The 20,673-nt window shown below is 49.0% G+C and overlaps 1 protein-coding gene across 16 annotated transcripts in view; it reads left to right on the top strand.

Moving 5' to 3' along the window:
• Positions 1-20,673, top strand: part of ATP2B2 (ATPase plasma membrane Ca2+ transporting 2) — a 205,256-nt gene that overhangs the window by 160,304 nt on the left and 24,279 nt on the right. For all 16 annotated transcript variants that reach the window (XM_059663572.1, XM_059663569.1, XM_059663562.1 and 13 more), the window contains 4 exons: positions 9,427-9,668; positions 10,614-10,848; positions 19,403-19,582; positions 19,795-19,882. In XM_059663572.1, the coding sequence (XP_059519555.1) occupies positions 9,427-9,668; positions 10,614-10,848; positions 19,403-19,582; positions 19,795-19,882 (745 nt within the window). The remainder of the gene's footprint in view (positions 1-9,426; positions 9,669-10,613; positions 10,849-19,402; positions 19,583-19,794; positions 19,883-20,673) is intronic.

The raw sequence follows: 20,673 nt of genomic DNA, 5'->3' as shown, positions 1-20,673 counted from the left end.
TTCTCAGCATCTCCAGCTTACTGAGTTGATTTCTTCTGCAACTGTCCTGAGCTCTCTAGTCTGCATTGATGCAGATTTCTCCCAACTAGCTAGTGCCTTTTATTCTTTCAAAAAAAAGCACAGTAGACGAATATTTGCAAGGATAGGTTGTGTGGGTATCATCTACATAGATTCACAGACCTTGTAGACCGCCTGGTCCAGCCCCCTCACTTTACTCTGAGGCCCAGGAATGGAAGGACTTTTGCCAAGCCATCCATGGGTTGGTGGAGTTAGAACCCAAATGTCCTGACCCCTAGTCCAGGAAGTGATGGTTAAGAGCTTTGGCTCTGAAGTCCATTGGACCAGGATTTAAACTCCAAGCTCCAAAAATCACTGAGTGTAACCTTGGCAAGTTACTTAACCTCTTCAAACCTCTGTTTTCCAGTCTGTAAGCTAATATAAATAATCACTAACATTCACTTAGCCAGGCTCAATGCTGTGTGCTTACACCATCTTGCCTTGTACCACAACCCCATGAGGAGGTGACATCACATCTTTAATCCATAGTTATGCACACTGAAGCTGGGAGGAGTTATAAAACGTGCCCAGAGTCGCAGAGCAGATAAGAGGCTGAGCCAGGACTAGAACTCAGGTCTATGAGATCTAGAGCCAGTGCACCCCACCACTTCCTGCCCAACTCGCCTGGCTGCACCTTTGCCTTAAGGCTGTTCCAGGGCTGCTGTGAAGATCAGATGAGAAATCTGTGTGGAGCTCCCAGCACTTGGTCCACACCGATTCTTACTCTTACTGCCTCTGAGATTCTTTCTGAGCCTTACCCTCTGTAGTTTGCTTTGCCAGCCACTGTCTTGTTTCACCCTCGACACCCCTCCCAGGTAATCAGGCAAATATGAGCAGTCCCACCTTGCAGCTTAAAAAACTAAGATGCACAAACATCAAGTAACCTAACCACCAATTGACAGAGTTGGGCCCAGAGAATTCTGGAGGAGTTTACCAAGTGGGCAAAGGGGCATAGCCCTGCAAAGGCCCAGAGACCTGAAGTTGTATGGCTTATTCAGAAAATGTGGGGGCCTGTGGCCAGGGCATGTCTCTCTCTAGGCTGGAATCATGAGAGGTGAGGCTGGAAGGGGTGGGGGGAGCTAGGGAGCAGCAGATAAGCCCTTAGTAAGTGTTCAGAGCCACTCCAGACATGGGTGGAGGGTGATAGGAGGGCCAGGGCTGTTGGTAGGGAGCCCAGGAGGGCCCTCCAGAGGCCTCAACCCCAATCCTTCTGAGGATGGCAGCAGCTTTTTTCTTTCCACTCTTATTTCTAATCGTTAGGAACTAAACTTGCCCTCAGAGAAAAGCTGCATGAGTCATCTTCTTGGCAGAAATTGCTTCCCTGTCTCAGAAATCCTGGCACCCGTTCCGATTTCCTTTGCCATCTCTGACTCTTTGAACATCAAGACTTCTACTGGCTTCTTCTCTTCGCCCTGCTGCTTCTGAGAGCACAGCTGAGCGTTAGAGGGAGATAGCTCCTTGCTCAGACTTCCGAGGCACAGGTGCTTTCTTGCGAAAGCATTCTCCTTTTCTACCCACATTTATTCTGCGTACTGAGACCACCTAAGTGACCTCTAATTTCATATTTTATGAGTCCTCTTTAAAGTAGGTTGACACTACTGTTAACATTTGAATTATTAACCTGAGGACGGGTGCTTGTGAAGCTAAGTTGTTGGAAAGTTATGGCATATTTCTGAAAACATAAACTCTTCAGAGAAAGGCAGACCTCCCTGGAGCCCTGGGAGTGTTCTGAGGGAAGGAGCGGGAAGGACCTTCCTGGCAGGATGGTTTTCCTGAATAAATAAGCCACCTTCACCCCGTCAGAAACCCAGGTCCTCGGCATACCCGTCCCTACACTGAGATGGCTGCCCAGTCACCCCCAGAAGGTGAGAACACGTTTAAGGGAGAGGAGGTAGTGACTCTGGGAAACAGAGAGACAACTCTTGAACCTTATCTCCTGGCTCAACTGAATATTTGAATGAGCCTCAAAGTCCCCCAGTCAAGCCATGTTCTGAGACTGGCTCTGGCCAAGCGAGGGGTGCCAGAGGCATGGAAGACTCTGGAAATGACTTTGCAGGGACTAAGATGGCAAGCTGGGGTAGGGAGTGGAGGTCTGGTATACAAAATGGCAGGGCCTCTGCATTGAGTTCAGCAACTGTTTGGAGCTGTATGTGGCTTTTTGGTTTTGGTTTTGGTTTTGGTTTGATCGTTGTTGTTGTTTTGTTTTGCGAACACCATCTCTGGGAGAAGAGTTTAAAGCAAATAACCCCAGTCGGGGAATTACAATTTTTAACAGAGCTATTAATCCCTACATCTTACTCCCTCAACCTACACACACACATAACACAACACACCACATATACTCACTACACATACACACCACACACACAAATACATCCATATGCACATACCACACACTATATGCATATACAACACAACACATACATAGATCACACCACACACATACACCAATGTCCACACACCTACACACAGTATACTGCACACATACACATACCACACACATCACATACATACACAATACACCATATACACACCACACACATATGCACAATGTATTGGTGAGCTTGAGAGGATCCCAAAGACTTTGCTTTCCCCAGGGTTTTAGCCTGTCCCATCCATCACCCTGGACGCCTTCTCAGGGAAGCCCCCGTGGCTCGCTGGCTCAGTCCTGCCACCTCATGCTCCTCAGGGGGCTGGCACCTGAGAATCTCCTGAGGAGGTAGGCCTCTACGTGACCATCCTAGAGGCAAAAATTCTGACGAAATTCCATCCCATCTGGCCTCCCATGGGCAGCAGCCCACACACGAACACAAAAGTATCCATTTATTCATTGGTTATCACACAGTGGAAGGCAGAAACAAGCAAGACAGGCGCACACAAACACCCCGTTCTCCAACCAGTGACCTAGTCAATGAGCAAATGCTAGTGCAGAGAGGCAGGGCTGCTGGGAGAGCATGTGCCGAGGGCTCAGAGCCAAACACCTGGGGGCAAATCCTAGCTCGGCTGCTTCCTGGCAGGGTGGCCTCACTTCTCTGGGCCTCCATGTGGACAACTGTAAAGTGGAAATAACAGCAGCCTGCCTCCCACAACCAGATGATACACGTGAGGAGCTTAATAAAGCAGAGCCGGTATTCAAAAAATGGTCCCTGCTGCTGCTGTGGAGGCTGGCTGGGCCACCCGGCACCCGGAGCCAGTGGCTGTCTTCGATGGGTGAGGAGGCAAGGCCACCAAACACAGCCAGTGTGCAGAGAGGCGTTTTCAGATGGACTCAGAAGCAGCATGGTGTTGCAGTTGCTGCTGTTTATCATGCTACTATTGTTGGGTTGTTGGGAGGGGGGGGATTTTTTAAGGCTTTTTAAAATTGTGGTAAAATATACTTAACATAAAATTGTATCATCTTAATTGTTTTTAAAGTGTACAGTTAAGTGGTATTAAATAGATTCACATTGTAACCATCACCACCATCCATCCCAGAACTTTTCATCTCCCAGACTGAAGCTCTGCCCATCAAATACTAACTCCCTATTTCTCCCTCCCCACAGCCCCTGGCAACCACCATTCTACTTTCTATTTCTATGGATTTGACTATTCTAGGTACCATATAAGTGGGATTATACAGTATCTTTCCTTTGTGACTGGCTTATTTTTTCACTTATCGCAATGTCCTCAGATTTATCCATGTTGTAGCCTGTGTCAGAACTCCCTTCCTTTTTAAGGCTGAATAGTATTGCCTTGTATGTATAAACCAAATTTTCTTTATCCATTTATCTGTCAGTGGACACTTAGGTTGTTTCCACCTTTTGGCTATTGTGAATAATGCTGCTATGAATGTGTGTGTACAAATACCTCTTCAAGTCCCTGCTTTCAGTTCTTCCAGGTATATACCCAGAAGTAGAACTGCTGGATCTTAGGGTAATTCCATGTTTAATTTTTTAAGGAACCACCGTACTGCTTTTCAAAGCAGCTGCACCATTTTCATTCCCACCCAGAGCGTACAGGGCTGCAGTTTCTCCACATTCTTATCAACACGTGTTTTCAGTTTTATTGTTTGTAGTAGCTACCCTAATGATTGTGCGGTGGTACATGCCAGCTACATTTTTTAATCTCACTTTTGCAGATGTTATTTATAACTTGTAGCTCTTTAAGTCATCATTTCTTGATCTTGGATGTATTTACTCCCAAGTATCCCAAAGCAGGAACATGAATTGTCCTCTCAAAGTTATAGCTGTGGCTGCACCAGACACTCCTAAAGGGCTCAGCACCCACACAGGGAACCTGCACGGGGAGTCAGGAGGCTTGGGGAAAGCCCCAGGCCTCTCCTCAGCAGGTCTGTGACCATGAAAAAGTCACTTCCCTCCTGGGCCTGCTTCCTGTCCAAGACAGAATAATACCCACACCTTACCTCCCTACAGTATCGGAGCCCTGGGGATAAAAAGCCTCCTGGAAAGTCTACAGCAATAGCAAAACCTCTGGGTTTGTCAAGATTAAAAAAGCCAAAAGAGAAAAGGGTGGGCCTCTGATTCTTGGTAATGCATGTAGGCAATTTCAGAGCTCAAGTCCATGGAAACAAATTGAATTATGTTGAATCATGGGGGAGGCAGCTCTGCCATTTGCAACCATGGATTGTTTGAGATCCTTTTAGGGGAAAATTAAAATATTTCACAGAGGGTAATAAAATGCCGGGTGTTTTGTAGGCATAATTGCTCAGCTCTCTTGGGCAAATAAGTAATTAGGCATTTTTATTTAAATCCTCTGTGTCGTCGTTTTCTTTTATTAGTGGAGGGGGAAAGAAACTATAGTGGAAAATACATAAAATTCTGGAAATCGCCAGAAGGTTAATTATAAAATTGTTTTAAGAATAAAATAAAAAGTAAATAAATATATAAATTTTAAAAGCACAGCATAACAGCATTCTGCAGAGACAACAGAGAGGGCTTAGCATTTATTTTCCCGAACATCGGAAATGGAAAGCTGTATCAAAGATTCCTCTGCTTTCACAGCAGAGAGCTCAGCAGGGGGAACCCTTCCAAGGAGATGGAGCCAGCATGGCATGGGAGCAGGAAGGGTGTCCTGAGCCTCGTTTCCACGCGCACAGCCCTGCCTTGCCCTGCCGTCCCTCACCCTGATCCGCTTGATGGGCTGGGTTGATTTTTCTCTCGGCTAGAGATCATCTGCTCCAGTCTCTCCATTTACAGATGAGAAACTGAGGGTGAGGGGTTGGAGTCCAAGGCTCAGTCCTCCTTATGACTTATCAATGCCCATGACCCCACAGGTCTCAGGTCAGCTCCCCAGCCTAAGCCCTAAGTGTAGAGGTAAGGGGAGGCAAGACTCGTGTCTAATTGTTGCCTGTCACCCACATAGCTGGTCCATGTTAGCATCTTCTAGAGTCCACTTTCCAGTCTAGGCTGCTCTTGTAAGCAATAAGAGGAAGAATGAGGATGAGGATGCAGAGTGTTTATGTGCAAGGCCAGCCTGAGACCCATGAAAAGCCACTAATGGTATGGGGGAGGGGAGACTCGGGCATGTTCATAGGTAGTTATTCCTCTTCAAATTCTCTCTAAGGTTTGGGTTTATCTGTGATGGCTTTTACCACTCCCAAAGCCACCTCCACCTGAGTAGCTACATGTTAATTTTGTACAAGTAATATGAGTGGTCATATGCACATGTGTAAGTTGTGGGGGAAGTGAGTTTACCTGCAAATAGGAACTTCCCACAGCTTTCTGCTAATCCCACAAGTGCCCAAGGAGGTGCCTTGTTCTAACCTGCTAACCTACACCTCCCCCACCAGAGTGGTCTGCATTGAGCCATCCAGCAAACAATTAGTAAGTGCCTACAGTATACTGAGCTCTGTGCTGGCCCTAGGAACCCACAGGGAAAAGAGTACAACAACTCCTTTATACAGGGAAATTTTCAAAGAGAGAGAGATTTCAGCTGGCCCTTAACGGGCTAGGAGGCGTTTGCCTGGCAGGGAAGGGAAGTAACAGCAGGGGTGCAGGTACAGAGGCATGAAGCAGCCCGGTTCAGGCAGCCACTGCAAAAGTGAGAGGGGCTGGGGCTGTGGTCGGTGGTTCACTGATAGTCTTGGGTCAGAGGCTGTGGTGTTCATGCAGCCCAGCATCTGGGCTGGAGGGCCAGCCCTTCGCCGGTGCCAAATGCTGGAGAAAAGGAAAAAGGAGGGAGCAGGAGAATGGAGGAGTGAATTGTGGTTTATCACAGAATTGAATTCATAGAGCAGTTCAAACTAGCACAATAAACACAGATGACTCTCAAAAATGTAATGGTACATGAGTAAAGCAAGAAGCTTTCAACATGCAAAATAGCATTACACATACACACACACACATACATACATTAGGTTAAACTACATGAAATTGTCAATGTTTGACCATTTTGACCTACAAAAATAACATTTCATTTGGTTGCACCTGGTGGACAGCTTCAAGCCACACCAGATTACAACTCTCCCACCTCCATGTGTGACACATTCAAGGGGTGGACTCAGCAGGCACCAAAACCCTACTGAAGCAAGTCTTGCTCCATAGGGTTGATTCTTGCACAGCAGCTCCTCCACTGTAGTCATAGCTGGTCCTCACATCCAATCAGCCTGGTGGTCAATCCTTCTCAGTGACATGCCAACAGCAATCAAGGCTCAGCTATAGCAGGACAGTATATACAGCCCACACAGGGGAGGCTGCACCACCAGCCCGACAGGATACTGCTATGTAAGACCACTCTACCAAGCCCAGGAGACATAGCAGTTCTACCTAATACCTAGAAACAAATACAGAGAAGCAGCCAAAATGAGGAGATGAAGAAACAGGTCCCAAATGAAAAAAGAGGAGGAATATCCAGAAAAAAAGAATGAAGTGAAATGGAAGCGAGCAAACCACCAGATATAGAGTTCAAAACAGCAGTTGTAAGGATGCTCACGGAACTTAGTGAGAACGTCAACAGCATAAAAAAGGACATGAAAACCGTAAAAAAGAACCTGTCAGAAATGAAAAATACCCTAACTGAAGTGAAGAATAAATTACAGGGAATCAACAGTAGAGTAGATGAAGCAGAGAATCAAATCAGTGATTTGGGGTATAAGGAAGCAAGAAAACACCTAAGCCAAACAGCAAAAAGAAAAAAATAATTTAAAAAATGAGCGTAGCAGAAGGAACCTCTGGGACAACTTCAAGTGTACCAACATTCACAGCATGGAGTGCCAGAAGGAGAAGTGAGAGAGCAAGAAATTGAAAACCTATTTGAAAAAATAATGACAGAAAACTTCCCTAACCTAGTGAAAGAACTAGACCAGTGATGGCGAACCTATGACACGCGTGTCAGAGGTGACACGCGAACTCATTTTTTTGGTTGATTTTTCTTTGTTAAATGGCATTTAAATATATAAAATAAATATCAAAAATATAAGTCTTTGTTTTACTATGTTTGCAAATATCAAAAAATTTCTATATGTGACACGGCACCAGAGTTAAGTTAGGGTTTTTCAAAATGCTGACACGCCGAGCTCAAAAGGTTCGCCATCACTGAACTAGACATACAAATCCAGGAAGTGCAGAGTCCAAAATAAGATGAACCCAAAGAAGCCCACACCAAGAAACATCATAATTAAAATGCCAAAGTTAAAGACAAAGAGAGAATCTTAAAGGCAGCAAGAGAAAAGCAGTTAGTTACCTCCAATGAGCTTCTATAAGATTGTTAGCTGATTTCTCAACAGAAACTTTGCAGGTCAGAAAGGATTGGTACAAAATATTCAAAGAAATAAAAAGCAAGGATCTACAACCAAGATCATTCTACCCAGCTAAGCTATGTATAATTTAGAATCGAAGGACAGAAAAAAGAGCTTCCCAGAGAAGAAAAAGCTAAAGGAGTTCATCACCACCAAACCAGTATTACAAGAACTGCTAAAGGGTCTTCTTTAAGAAAAAGAAAAAAATTAAAAATACAAATAATAAATGACCTTGTGACAGCATGGATGAACCTAGGGGGTATTATGCTAAGTGAAATAAGTCAGTCAGAGAAAGACAAATACCATATTATTTCACTTATATGTGGAATCTAAAAAGCAATATAAACAAACAAAACAGAAACAGACTCACAGATGCAGAGAACATACTGATGGTTGGCAGACAGGAGGGTGGGTGGTTAGGGGTCTGGGTGAAAAAGGTGAAGAGATTGACAAGCACAGACAGTTATAAAATAGTCATGGGGATGGAAAATACAGCATAGAGAATATAGTCAATAATATAGTAATAACTATGTATGGCGCCAGTTGTGTACTGGAAATATCAGAGGGAACAATATGATTGTCTAACCACTATGCTGTACACCTGAAACTAATACAAATAATATTGAATGTAAACTGTAATTGGAAAAAAAAATTTAAGAATTTTTAAAATTTCTTATGTGGTTCTGGGTGCAACCAGGATCACAGGTCTACACAAATACCGGCCTGGCTTACTTGCATCAGAACAAAAGAGAGCTACTGGATGTTCCCAGAGAGCAGGGAGGTAAGGAGTGACATTGCTACTGAATGTGAGACAGGCAGGGTAGAGGCAGGAGGAAACCTTTATGGTCAAGTCCCATGACTGCTCTATACTGGTCAGGATTAATACCTATTGGAAAGTGTTGTGAGCTGAATTGTGTCCCCCTAAATTCATATGCTGAAGTTCTAACTCCTAGCACCTCAAAATGTGACTGTATTTGGAAATAGGGTCTTTAAAGAGCTGCTGAGGGTGAGCGCTCATCCAATGACTGGTGTCCTTATAAGAAGAGGCAATTAGGACACGGACGTGTATAGAGGGAAGGGCATGTGAAGACGTGGGAGAAGATAGCCATCTATAAGCCAAGGAGAGAGGCCTCAGGGGAAAACAATCCTGCTGACACATTGATCTCAGACGTCTGGCCTCCAGAACTGTGGGAAAATAAACTTTCGTTGTTTAAGAAAAAAAAAAAAAAGACATACAAGGTAATGATTAATGCTAAATTTAAGAGAAGGTTCTTTCTGGAACAAGGAATGGATTATGCCAATAAAAAGAGATACCCAGGGGCGGGGGGGGGGGGGGGGCGGGGGATGCAATTTTACCTGTCTTGTTTTCCTTCTTAAAAAAGAAAAATCTGAAGAAGAAAAGAAGGCATAATTCTAAGGTTCTTATTTTTTTTCTATCACTTTTCATGTTTGAAATAGCTTGTAATTTTTTTTAAGTTGATCTTGCATAACTCCTTGCATCCGGAGCCAGGATTGTGTCTGGGATGCAGAGGGCTGAGGGTGCAGGGGAAGGCCAAGGGCTCCCAGAGCCTGGCCCCCACCCCTCAGACCACAGAGGCAACCCCCGGTGAAACCCCCCACCTCTGTCTTCACAGCCCCCAGAGAAGGAGGGCGCACTGCCTCGGCAGGTGGGCAACAAGACCGAGTGCGGCCTGCTGGGCTTCGTGCTGGACCTGAAGCAGGACTACGATGCCGTGCGCAGCCAGATGCCGGAGGAGAAGCTGTACAAAGTGTACACGTTCAACTCTGTGCGCAAGTCCATGAGCACAGTCATCAAGCTGCCGGACGAGAGCTTCCGCATGTACAGCAAGGGCGCGTCTGAGATCGTGCTCAAGAAGTAAGTGGCACAACCAGCGGGCCGTGGCGCGGGGAGCCAGGGACCATGGGTGTCACAGCTCCAGCTGTCCAGCCAGAGGAGCCATCTGGCACCCAGAGGCTCAGAGAGGGCCCTGCCCACCTCCAGGTCCCTTGCCCGGTGCTTTTCCCACTATTTCCTCTTTAAAATTTCTATCGAGCGTCCTCCTCCTCCTCCTCTTCTCTTAGTAGGAAGTTCTACACATTATCACTGTTAGATCCCTCTTATTTCACTTCCCTTAGAATAGAGTTGGTTGATGGTAGTGATTTTCACTGTCAGCCAGTCTCCTCTGACTCCAGGTACCAGATCTAAGCCTAGAGAACTAGGCAAGTTACTCCCTGACTCTGGGCCTCAGTTTCCCCACTTGTACCTTGAAGGGATTGGTCTAGTCTAGTGGTTCTGAACCCTGGCTACACCCTAGAATCACCCCAGGGAGCTTGTAAGAAACCATCGATTCCTGGAATTACCCCAGACAAACTGAACTGAAACTTGTGGAGTAAGGCTCACACATGGGTATTTATTTATTGTGTCCCTCGTGCCATTCTAATGTGCAAGCAGGGTCAAGAACCACTAGCCTAAGTTTTATACCCTTTAAAAGCCATTTTTGCTGTGGAACTATTTTTTCAGATGAATCTTGTGAATATAAAACAGATAAAAGTAAACCTGCTCTTGCTGAGTGCGCTGGGGCAGATATTACAAGGAGGTTGCCTGATTTCTTTTTGGTGGTTCCTATTTCATCCATGCCTGGGGCCCATGGGGCCTGTACCAGCCCTGGAGCCTTATGGGAGATGGGCTGGACTGGCATTGGATGACCCACCACAGCCAGCTGGGCATCACTGGGGTGAAGGAGATGAACTTGAGCCAGTCAGAGAAAAGATCCCTGGGCCCTTGGCTGCACCTTACCCATCTCCATCCCACCCTCCCCAGGTGCTGCAAAATCCTCAACGGGTCAGGTGAGCCCCGGGTCTTCCGGCCCCGTGACCGGGATGAGATGGTGAAGAAGGTGATCGAGCCTATGGCCTGTGATGGGCTCCGCACCATCTGTGTGGCCTACCGCGATTTCCCCAGCAGCCCCGAGCCTGACTGGGATAATGAGAATGATATCCTGAACGACCTCACTTGCATCTGTGTGGTGGGCATTGAGGACCCCGTGCGGCCTGAGGTAGGCCCCCCACCAGCAGATCAGGGAAAAGGGTTGAGGCTAGGAGTCCAGCCAGCTGGGTGACCTGGCATAAGTCACCTCACCTCTCTGAGCCTCAGTTACTCTGTGACACACCTAGGGTTTTCTTACCTTCTCTTAGACATTCAGACTCATCAGACCAGCATAGGCCAAACTTGGCATTGATCTGCTCAGGTTATAAGGCGGAATCCACACCATGCCGGCAATCCTGGAGCCGTCCACCCAGCCATTCAAGACCTTCCACTGGCCCTCCAAGGGATAGGCGTGAGTGCTGCCCTGTTTTAGAAGCCTCCTGCTCCACAGGAGCCAGGACCTCCTGTAACAAATTCATAGGCCTAGATTCCTAGGTCCATGAAAAGGAGATGGCCAGTAACAAAGGTCACCAGACTCAGGACAATCCTAAGTGTGGTATTCCCGTCAGCATCTAGAGTTCTCTCCATCCAGATCCGGTTTACCAATTAGTTCACACTTGCCAACTTGCCTAGGGTCACAGCCGACAGTCTACCTTGATCAGGTTTCCAGGGGAACAGACCTAGAAAGGTAACAGAAGGTCAGATTCTCAAGCTGAAGGGTAGGGGGTGGCGACAGCACAGCCTTCCCCATGAGGGTGGAGGGAGTTGATGTACCAAGTTCATCTAATGCGGTGCTCAGCTTACAGTAGGTCTTCAGTCTCCTTTAGCTGAATCTGAGCCAAGAATTCAGAGCTGAGGGTTTGCAGGGTCGGGAAGGATGGGATGTGGGTGGTTAGTCAGGCTGCCCAGGCCAGCGAGAGGCTGTGGGGAGAGGAGAGAGCTACCTCAAGTCTCCAAAACACTGATGTGGACAGATGGAGCGAGTCACTTACCCTGAGGGACACCAGGCAAGGAGAGAGGGGCCAGCCTCTCCTTCCTCCCAGGACTAACACAGCCTGGGGTCTAGACCCGTTTTCCTGGCCAGGCCCCAGCTGGGTCCAGGTGGCCACCACTGTAGGATTGGTGACAGTGCTCCAGGGGCCACCCTCCTCCATCAGTGGCAACTTCCCTCTTCCCCACTTGCCCTGACTATTTTCTGGGGCCTCTGGGCATTCCCTGCTCCTCTTAGAGTCTCTGGACATTCCCTTCTCCTTTTCAAGGGAAAGGGGTAGACAAGATGCTCACCAAGTTTCCAGCCCCCAAGTTGATTCCAAAGACCAAAAGAAACAAGAAGGTCACAGACATGGACTTTCACATTTAGGCTGCAGGGAGAGGGATCAAGAGTGTGAGCTCAGGCATCAGACAGACCTGGGATCCTGAGGCCTAGCATTACTGGCTGCGGTGACCTGGGACCAGTTACGTAACCTCTCTGAGTCTCCATTTCCTCATTGTAAATAGGATAATAGTATTCTGCAGACGCGCGTTCACACACACACACACACACACACACACACACACACACGGATACTAAAATCACCAAATCATGTACATACAGGCAATAGGAAAGGTGGCACAAGATAGGTGATCCGTAAATGTGGATCCCCTTCCTTTCTGCCCCTCCCCAATAGATTCATTATTCTGGATCTAATGACACATAACAGCCCCTAATACAGAGCCTCTCTTGCAGAAGATGCTCGATAAGTGTTTGTGAAAGGAATGAATGAGAATGGATAGGACTTGAACTCCAATCTTCTAACACTGCCTGGTGTTCATCTTACACACACACACACACACACACACACACACACACACAGAGGCCTCCTCACTCCCACCCAGAGCCTAAAACTGCAAAGACAACTAGTGCCCTGGTGCTTACACCAGAGCCCATATGCGTTTTCCTGCAGACCACATCTCTCCCTGGACAGACAGGATGTTTTCTCAGCCCCGATATGGGACGCCTGCTCATTACCAGCTGCTAATGGGTTCAGGCTTCACTGTGATGTGTTATCTCCTCACAAGCCCTGGAGACTTGACCCTGCACAGCGCATGAGGCTGGCTTGCAGCTCCCCTGTCCTTCCCATCCCCAGGATCCCCCTCCAGCCCCACATGCCCAGAGCTCCTGGCTCATCACCCTGCCTCAAAACACCCCTGGGGTGGGTGGAAAGTAGCCATGAGTGCAATGATAAGAAATGTATCTTATGTCATGACTCAGCAGACACACATGCTTAACTGAAATAAGATCTCACAAAGTCATGTAATGCACTTGAGTATTTCTTATTCTCTTGTATTTCTTTCTTTTTTAAATTCTGGTCACCACCCATTAAACTGACTTCACATTCCACTAAAGAGGCAGGGGGCAACTCAAGGTTTGCACTGCTGATCTAGTCCAAACACTTCCCCACACCCCCAATATGCAGATAAAAACACTGAGCCCAAACAGGGAGAGTGACATTCCCAAAGTCTCTCCTTGTAAGTGGCCCAGTGAATTCAGATTAGAACAGGTTTTCTGTCTTCCTGCCCCAGGACCTTCTCCTGGGTGCCATAAAAAAAGAAAAGGCACCCTAACCGGTTTGGCTCAGTGGATAGAGCTTCGGCCTGCGAACTGAAGGGTCCCAGGTTCGATTCTGGTCAAGGGCATGTACCTTGGTTGCAGGCACATCCCCAGTAGGGGGTGTGCAGGAGACAGCTGATTGATGTTTCTCTCTCATCGATGTTTCTAACTCTCTATCTCTCTCCCTTTCTCTCTGTAAAAAAATCAATAAAATATAGTTTAAAAAGAAAAGAAAAGGCAAGCACCTCAGGAGGGTGAGGAGAGGAGAGAAGATTCCTGAGAGGGGCTGAACTGGGTCCCTGGCATTTTCTGTTGACAGTATGATCATCCAGAGACGTGGCTGCAGGCTCAGGCTGTGGGAGGGGTTGCTGCCCCACCCAGCAGGAGGGGTGCACTTTCATCCTGGAGGCCTCTACAGTAAAGAACGTGGGTCCAAGCCCCAACCCTGCCACTGACAGGCCACTTCCCCTCTCTGTGCCTCAGTCTCCTCCTCTGTGAAATGGGAGGTTGGCCCAGGTGCCCCTCAGGTCACTTCCAAGCTCTGACATTCTGAGCCAGCTGACTGGAAGGCTTACCTTCACCCCTTTCTTCCCTCCCTTCAGTCAGCACATCCCTGTTGGTGATCTCTCTCACCTTGGCTCACCCCCAGGATGTAGATTTAGAAGTTGTAAATGGTGTTAGAGCACAGCAACTTACTGAAGTGACAATAGCAGTCAAGGGACATGGGTTCTAATTCTGTGCCTGCCACTCCTTCACAGAAGACCTCCGTGCGTCTTTTCCCGGGGCCTTAGTTTCCCCATCTAAACAATGAGAAAGTTGGACATTCACAGTAGGAGTTACTGATGCCACTACTCAAAGGTATAAAGCTCTTACCTGTTGATTCAGCATCTCCCAGAGAGGGAGGGGGCAGGTGGATACGGGGCCTGTGGAAACTGGCAGGTGTAGTTCTTTTATTCTTGTTCAGGCTAAGTAATCTATGCACGTGGAGCCCAATTCAAACAGTTCAGTGGTTGAGTGGCACAGACAGGGTGAAGTAGCCCCCCAGCTACCCCGATTCCCCAGTTCCCACCTCAGAGACAGCACCCTCATCCGTGTCTTGGATGGCCTTGGGGAATATCTCTCCTGCCTTCAGTGGGTGTGTTTGTGTCAAGTTCTCCTGGGCAGCCCTGAGGCCGGCCAGGGTGAAAACCTCAGCCTGGACCACCTCTAGGGCCCAATAAGCACGTTCAGACTCGGTCTGCAGCTGCCACAGGAAAACAAACTCTGGCTCCTTGGTTTCCCCATCTGTCAAGGGGGAGAACCTCAGATTGCCTTCCTCCCACAAGAAGGCCGGGACAGAACAGATAAACACAGCCTTGTCAAGCACTCCACCACAGGACGCTACTGCAGGTACATTTTCTGAGGCTAATCGAGGCCAGTGTGGAGAAAGCCATCAGGAGTGTGCCCGTCTGGGATTTGCTGGGTTATCCGGGGGTGTGGGAGCCCTTGGAGTCACAGACAACCGGCTGTCAACAGAAACAGCAGATGTTTAAAAGCCTTTATTTAATGAAAACAGGAAGCGCCCATTTCCTGGCTGTTTTTCCTCAGTGAGAACTATTTAGGATAATTTTAGCAAAAGAAGGAATCTTTTTTTAAGTTTTATAGCTACTTTATCTATGTAGAACGCATATTTCAAGCAGATTGATGTCCCTGGGGCTTGAGTTTTAATCATCTCTGAATCCTCAGTGCCCAGAACCATTAAACGTTCAATAGCTGTTTGCCAAATAAATGAATGAGTGAGCAATAGGAGGAGGTACTGAGAGCAGTTGAAGGAAGTGTGCCCTGGGGTTGGAGAAAGCAAGGATGGCTTATGAGTAGAGAGCACTTCCCATGAAAGATGGGACATCCAGGCAGAGGGCATAGCACAGGCAAAGGCAAGGAGGTGGGAAGGGTTGCTAAGTGTTGGAGACTAGTGAATACCCCAATCGGGTTTGTAAGAAAAAGGGCTAGAAATGGATCTTGGAGCTAATTTGTGAAGGGTTTGCAAATCCCCATCCAAACGCATGCATCTGGCCGTGCATAAAATCACATGCCCCAGCTCAGACTTAAAGGGACTTAAGCACCGAGCTGGCTCACAATGCGCGGCATTTACAGAGCACCTTCTCTGTGCCAGGCCCTCTGGAGGGTTCCGAGCCATGGGCAGCACCCACCCTCCAGAGCCCAGAGCCTAAGGAGATGTCTGGAGAAGGGGAAATGTAGATGCCCAGCACACAAAAGCATGAAGCAGGACTGGCTGAAGCACAACCAAGGCGTCCAGTTAGGAGGGCCACTGCCCAGGAAGGAAGTGGAGTATCTCAGGTGCCAGGGAGGCCCCTCAGGTTTTTCCAGGTCTGTCTCGAGTACCCCAGCATTTGAGGCAGGTCACCGGCCCCTAAAGTATCTGACCCAAGAGTCATGGTAGGGTGCCCATCCATCCCACTACTACCACCGGCTCCTCCTCATGCCCAGATGCCCACTGCACCCCACCCACCCTGCATCTGCATCCACACCCCCTCACACCCCTCCCCTCCCCCAGCAGAACAACACAAGCAAGGAATTCTGGGGTGTGGATGCAGATGCATTCTCGTCACCAGCATCTGCAGGCCCTGTGCTTGGTGCTGCTCGGCCCCTGTCACAGGAACCTCCAGCCTCCCTGAAGGGTGGAGACTGTCATCCCCATTTCACAGAAGAGGAAACCAAGGCTGAGGTTGAGCCCAGGGCAAAGCCCTAAGCCCTCTGTCCTGAGGCAGGGAGGCTTCCACTGCACAGAGAGAAGGGTGGGGCCATAATAATTAGCCTCCTCCTCTTTCTCCCCAGCGGACCTATTTGGGGGAGACCCAGAGAATGGGGTTCCAGGTCGGCAGTTTAGCTCCCTGAGACAGTCTTGAAAGTAGAAGTCTTTCTAAAACATGGCACCAATAACCTTCCCAGTTCAGAATGTGCCATGGCTCCCAGGCCTGAGGGAGCAAGGCTCTGGTTCGAGCACCTTTGGACCTCAGGCCCCTCTCCAGCCTCATGGCCCTCCCTCAGCCTCAGCCTCAGCCTCAGCCGCTCCAGGCCTCCCGCAGCGGTTCATCGGCAGCACCCCTCCACCTTCCCTGCCTGTGCACCTCACGGGACAATCTTCTGCAGCCAGGACACAGCCAAGGCAGCGTGCCAGGCACCAGAGCCTCAGTTAGTGTTGGCTGAACAGAAGCAGCTCAAATGTCCTCTCTTCCAGGAAGCTCTCGCAGATTTCTTCTCCCCACCGACTTCCTTCTAAAGTAACAGCATCCTCCCCTGTGCTCCCAGAGCCCTTTATGCAGATCTTTACCAAAGACAAAGACCCTGCCTCCATGCAAGAATACAAGGACAATTATGTGAAATATGTGGAAGGACTCGATAGACTTGTTCCGCTGTAGAGCAATCAGCCGGGCAGCAGTGAGCACCCTGTCATCAGAGGCGTGCAAGCAGAGGCTGGCCGGCCTTCTGTCGGGAACACCTGCGGGGAGATCTAGGCAATGAATATAGGTCAGAGTCACAACCTATAGCTCCTTCCAACTCCAGGACCTCAAGTTTCTTTGAAACAAATATAACCTAAACTATTTCTTTTAGGGCAGGAGCCACATAAGGTATGCGTCCCCAAAAGAGCAGTGGCTCCTCCCTATCCTCTGGGACTGGAGACAGCGGGGCTGCAGCCCCAGCGACAGCCATTGTGAGGACACGATACGTTATGTAAACAGGATGTGGACGTTCTACATCCCCACTCCCTCCGGCTCCATAAAAAGAGGTCACATTTGCTATGTGAGCAGCCACTGCGGCAGAAGGCAGAAACCTTGCTCATGTGACCCCCACCCCTGAGTAGGCCCCAGAAGGCTCCTCCTCGACCCTGGACATACACCTCGAAGAGGCCATGCTCAGCTCACCTGTGCTAGTACCTCAATGACAGGGAGATCACTACCTGCCAACACAGAGCAGGCCTCTTAGGGAACTCGTTGCTGGAGAGGCCTCCTTATCAGGACCTGACCTGCCTCTCGTGCCATTTGTTCCTCACTCCGCCACAAGGTGGTCATTCTTAGGAGCCTGGATTTCCTCTACCAGGGGCAGCCCCTGAAGGAGGTGACACAGGCTGAGCTTCAGCAGGTCATGCTCCTGGTGGTCAGGGTAGGGGAAAGAGGGAAGAGGGGCAAGGCCAGAGGCAGGGAGGCTGAGGAGGGGCTGGGCAGTGACCCTGACCTGAGATGATGCTGTAGAAAGGTGTGGACAGAGGCCAGATATTTTCAAGGTCGACCCTTGTTATTAAAATCCTGGGGGCAGGAAGGGACCAGCAGGCAGGAGTCATCAACAGTCAGGTTTTGGACCAACATGCTAACGCTCTGTGTTTGCTAAGCTGCTGTAGCAACCTGGGCAGTTCAGACAACAGAACGGTGCTGTCTCCCAGTTCTGGAGGGTCGAAGTCCAAGATCAAGGTGTGGGCAGGTCAGTTCCTTCTGAGGCTGTGAGGGAGGGACCAGTCCCAGGACCCTCCCCGGCGTCGGTGCTCGGCTGGCAACCTTCAGCACTCCTTGCCATGGAGCAGCATTACCCTGACCCCTGCCTTCTTCCTGTGTGTGAGTCATGTCCAAATGTCCCCTCTTTATGAGGACACCGGTCACATTGGGTGAGGGCCACGCTAATGACCTCGTCTTTTTTAAAATATATATTTTTTTATTGATTTCAGAGAGGAAGGGAGAGGGAGAGAGAGATAGAAGCATCAATGATGAGAGAGAATCATTGATCAGCTGCCTCCTGCATGGCCCACACTGGGGATTGAGCCTGCAACCTGGTCATGTGCCCTGACTGGGAATCGAACTGGGACCTCCTGGTCCATAGGTTGACGCTCAACCAGAGCCACACTGGCCAGGCCCTAATGACCTCATCTTAACCTCATTACCTCTATAAAGACCCTGCCTCCAAAATAAGGTTACATTCTGAGGTGCTGAGGGTGAGGATGTCAATGTATCTTGGGCGGGCGGGGAGGGCACATTTCACCCCCAAACGGTCTTCAAACTCTCTCAACAGTGACTTGGCAGATTTAGCTCCCTGAGACACCCCCAGGGTGGACGTGAGCTCCCAGGTACTGAGAGGTGCAGGAGTGGGATGTGGGACTCAGCCCCTCCAGCCCAGAGGTGCTACAGTGCTTTGGTCTCTTAGTACATAGGGTTTTCTGCCCTTGACATGTCCTCTCCTGCTCAAAAAATTTTTTTGCACCAAATATTGCCTTATTACTTTATTATCTGCCACTGTCCATGGGTAAGAGTTTTGTCCAGTTGATCTGTGTTGTCTCTAAAGTTGATCTGTGTTCTGGCAGCTCCAGGCTGGTTTTTGCAACCTAATTGCTGGCCACATCCACAGTTCTGCATAAGGTTGGGGTCTGGGTGAGGCCTTGCTGGCCTCTGATTGGCTAGCTCTGCCTGGCCTGATTGGCCCAGATACCAGTATTACAGAGAGGGCAGGAGGCAGTTGTTACTCTCACAGGGAAATGTCATACTTTACATGAAACATAATCATTTGCATTTATTATAAGCCAGTGTCACATTCTGTAAATAAAATGTCCCCAAATGCAATTCCCCTCCCCCCACAAAAAAAAACCTAAAAATACACAAATATATTTATCATTGACTTTGCAGGAAATGTGCATGTGGATAAAGCAGAGACAAGATCCTGCGCAGTAGAAGAGTGTTCTATACTCTCAAGGGGCCAGATCTGAGGGAGAGTTTATTGGGTCCTTTCTCAAAGTCCTTGCCTAGGTCTGGATAACATTGTTTTTATCCTAGGGTGGGCTATCATGGCTGATAGGTGGCAGCTGCCTGGCTCTCTACAGAGAATAATTCTGAGGCCATATCAGGGTTTAATCAGAGGGTGCTGCAGTTGATTAATAATGCCTTCCATGGGAGAAGCAGGGGTGGAGATGGTCCATGTGCCATCAGTAGCTCCTGGTCAGCGAGGCCCCTTACAGTGGCACTGCCTGTGAGTGGGGCTCACTCTGAATCCATGAAGGCAGGGAGGACCTGACCAAGGTAATGCCCACCCCCATGCCGCCTGCCCTCCCACCCAGGTCCCAGAAGCCATCAGGAAGTGCCAGCGGGCAGGCATCACGGTCCGCATGGTCACCGGCGACAATATCAACACAGCCCGGGCTATCGCAATCAAGTGTGGCATCATCCATCCTGGGGAGGACTTTCTGTGCCTTGAGGGCAAGGAGTTCAACCAGAGGATCCGCAACGAGAAGGGGGAGGTATGTGGCCCAGTGCAAAGGGCGCTCAGAGGTGTGAGCTTGGACGGAGGGGGGAGGGGGGCGGGGACTGGGAGGCATGGGTGCTGCATGATTGTCCAGAAGCCAGCGAATGTGCCAAGAGCCCAGTGATTCTAGGCACCTCCCTCCTTTCTCCAGCCCTCAGTTTCTCTCCCCAACCCCACCAATCCGCCCCCTCCTGCATCCCTCTCCAGATTGAGCAAGAGCGAATCGACAAGATCTGGCCAAAGCTGCGGGTGCTGGCTCGCTCCTCCCCCACAGACAAGCACACCCTGGTCAAAGGTAAGACTTGGGCAGGCACAGGCAATTCTGAGACCCAGGTGCCAGGCCCCTACAGCCTTTCCTCCCTGGCACCTACCGCTTCTTCCCAGGACAAAAGGGCTTTTGCCTGGGGCTCCCCACATGTGGGACACCCTGATCTCGCCCTCTTTGCAGCCCTGGAGGCCTCCTAAGGGCCATAGTGAGATGAGGAGGCTGTGAATCTTCTGTCTGGGCTTCAATTCCTAAAGGAGCAATGAGATTGCCTGTCTAGGAGCAAAACTCGTGGCCTGAGGACTGAATGGGGCCCACAGATGTATTTTACTTGGTGGTACAACGCCTCTTTTATGTTGAATTTGAATGACTTTATACAGATCCTGCTCTCTCATGATTGATGCCGTCTTCAATACTCATTATTTTCTGACACTCAGCACACTTCATTTATTGATGCTCTGTCTGGCCCCAGAGCTTGGGAGTTTAAGACCTTTAATCTGCCTGGTCTCTGAGACTTTGAGGATGGCCTAGGAATTGCAATCTGATGGTTGAGGCCCACAACCAGCATCCTTCTCCCTCCCTGTCTCCCTCCAGAGAGAGAATGTACCCTTGCTGAGTCCACTCAGGTGGCCAGATGCTGGGTACTTTCAGGATCACAAAGCCCTGGGTACGAGTCCTGGCACTGCCACTGATTTGCTCTGTGGCCTTGGGCAAGTCCCTCCCACTCTGACACTCAATTTCCATCCCCATTTCTTACTCAGCCACTCGTTCACTCATTCACTTGTTCATTCATTCACTCACTCATTGTCTTGATCAATGCT

The sequence above is a fragment of the Myotis daubentonii genome, chromosome 14 (assembly GCF_963259705.1).
Source record: "Myotis daubentonii chromosome 14, mMyoDau2.1, whole genome shotgun sequence".
NCBI classification, from domain to species: Eukaryota; Metazoa; Chordata; class Mammalia; order Chiroptera; family Vespertilionidae; genus Myotis; species Myotis daubentonii.
This window is presented reverse-complemented; position numbering and strand designations above follow the sequence as displayed.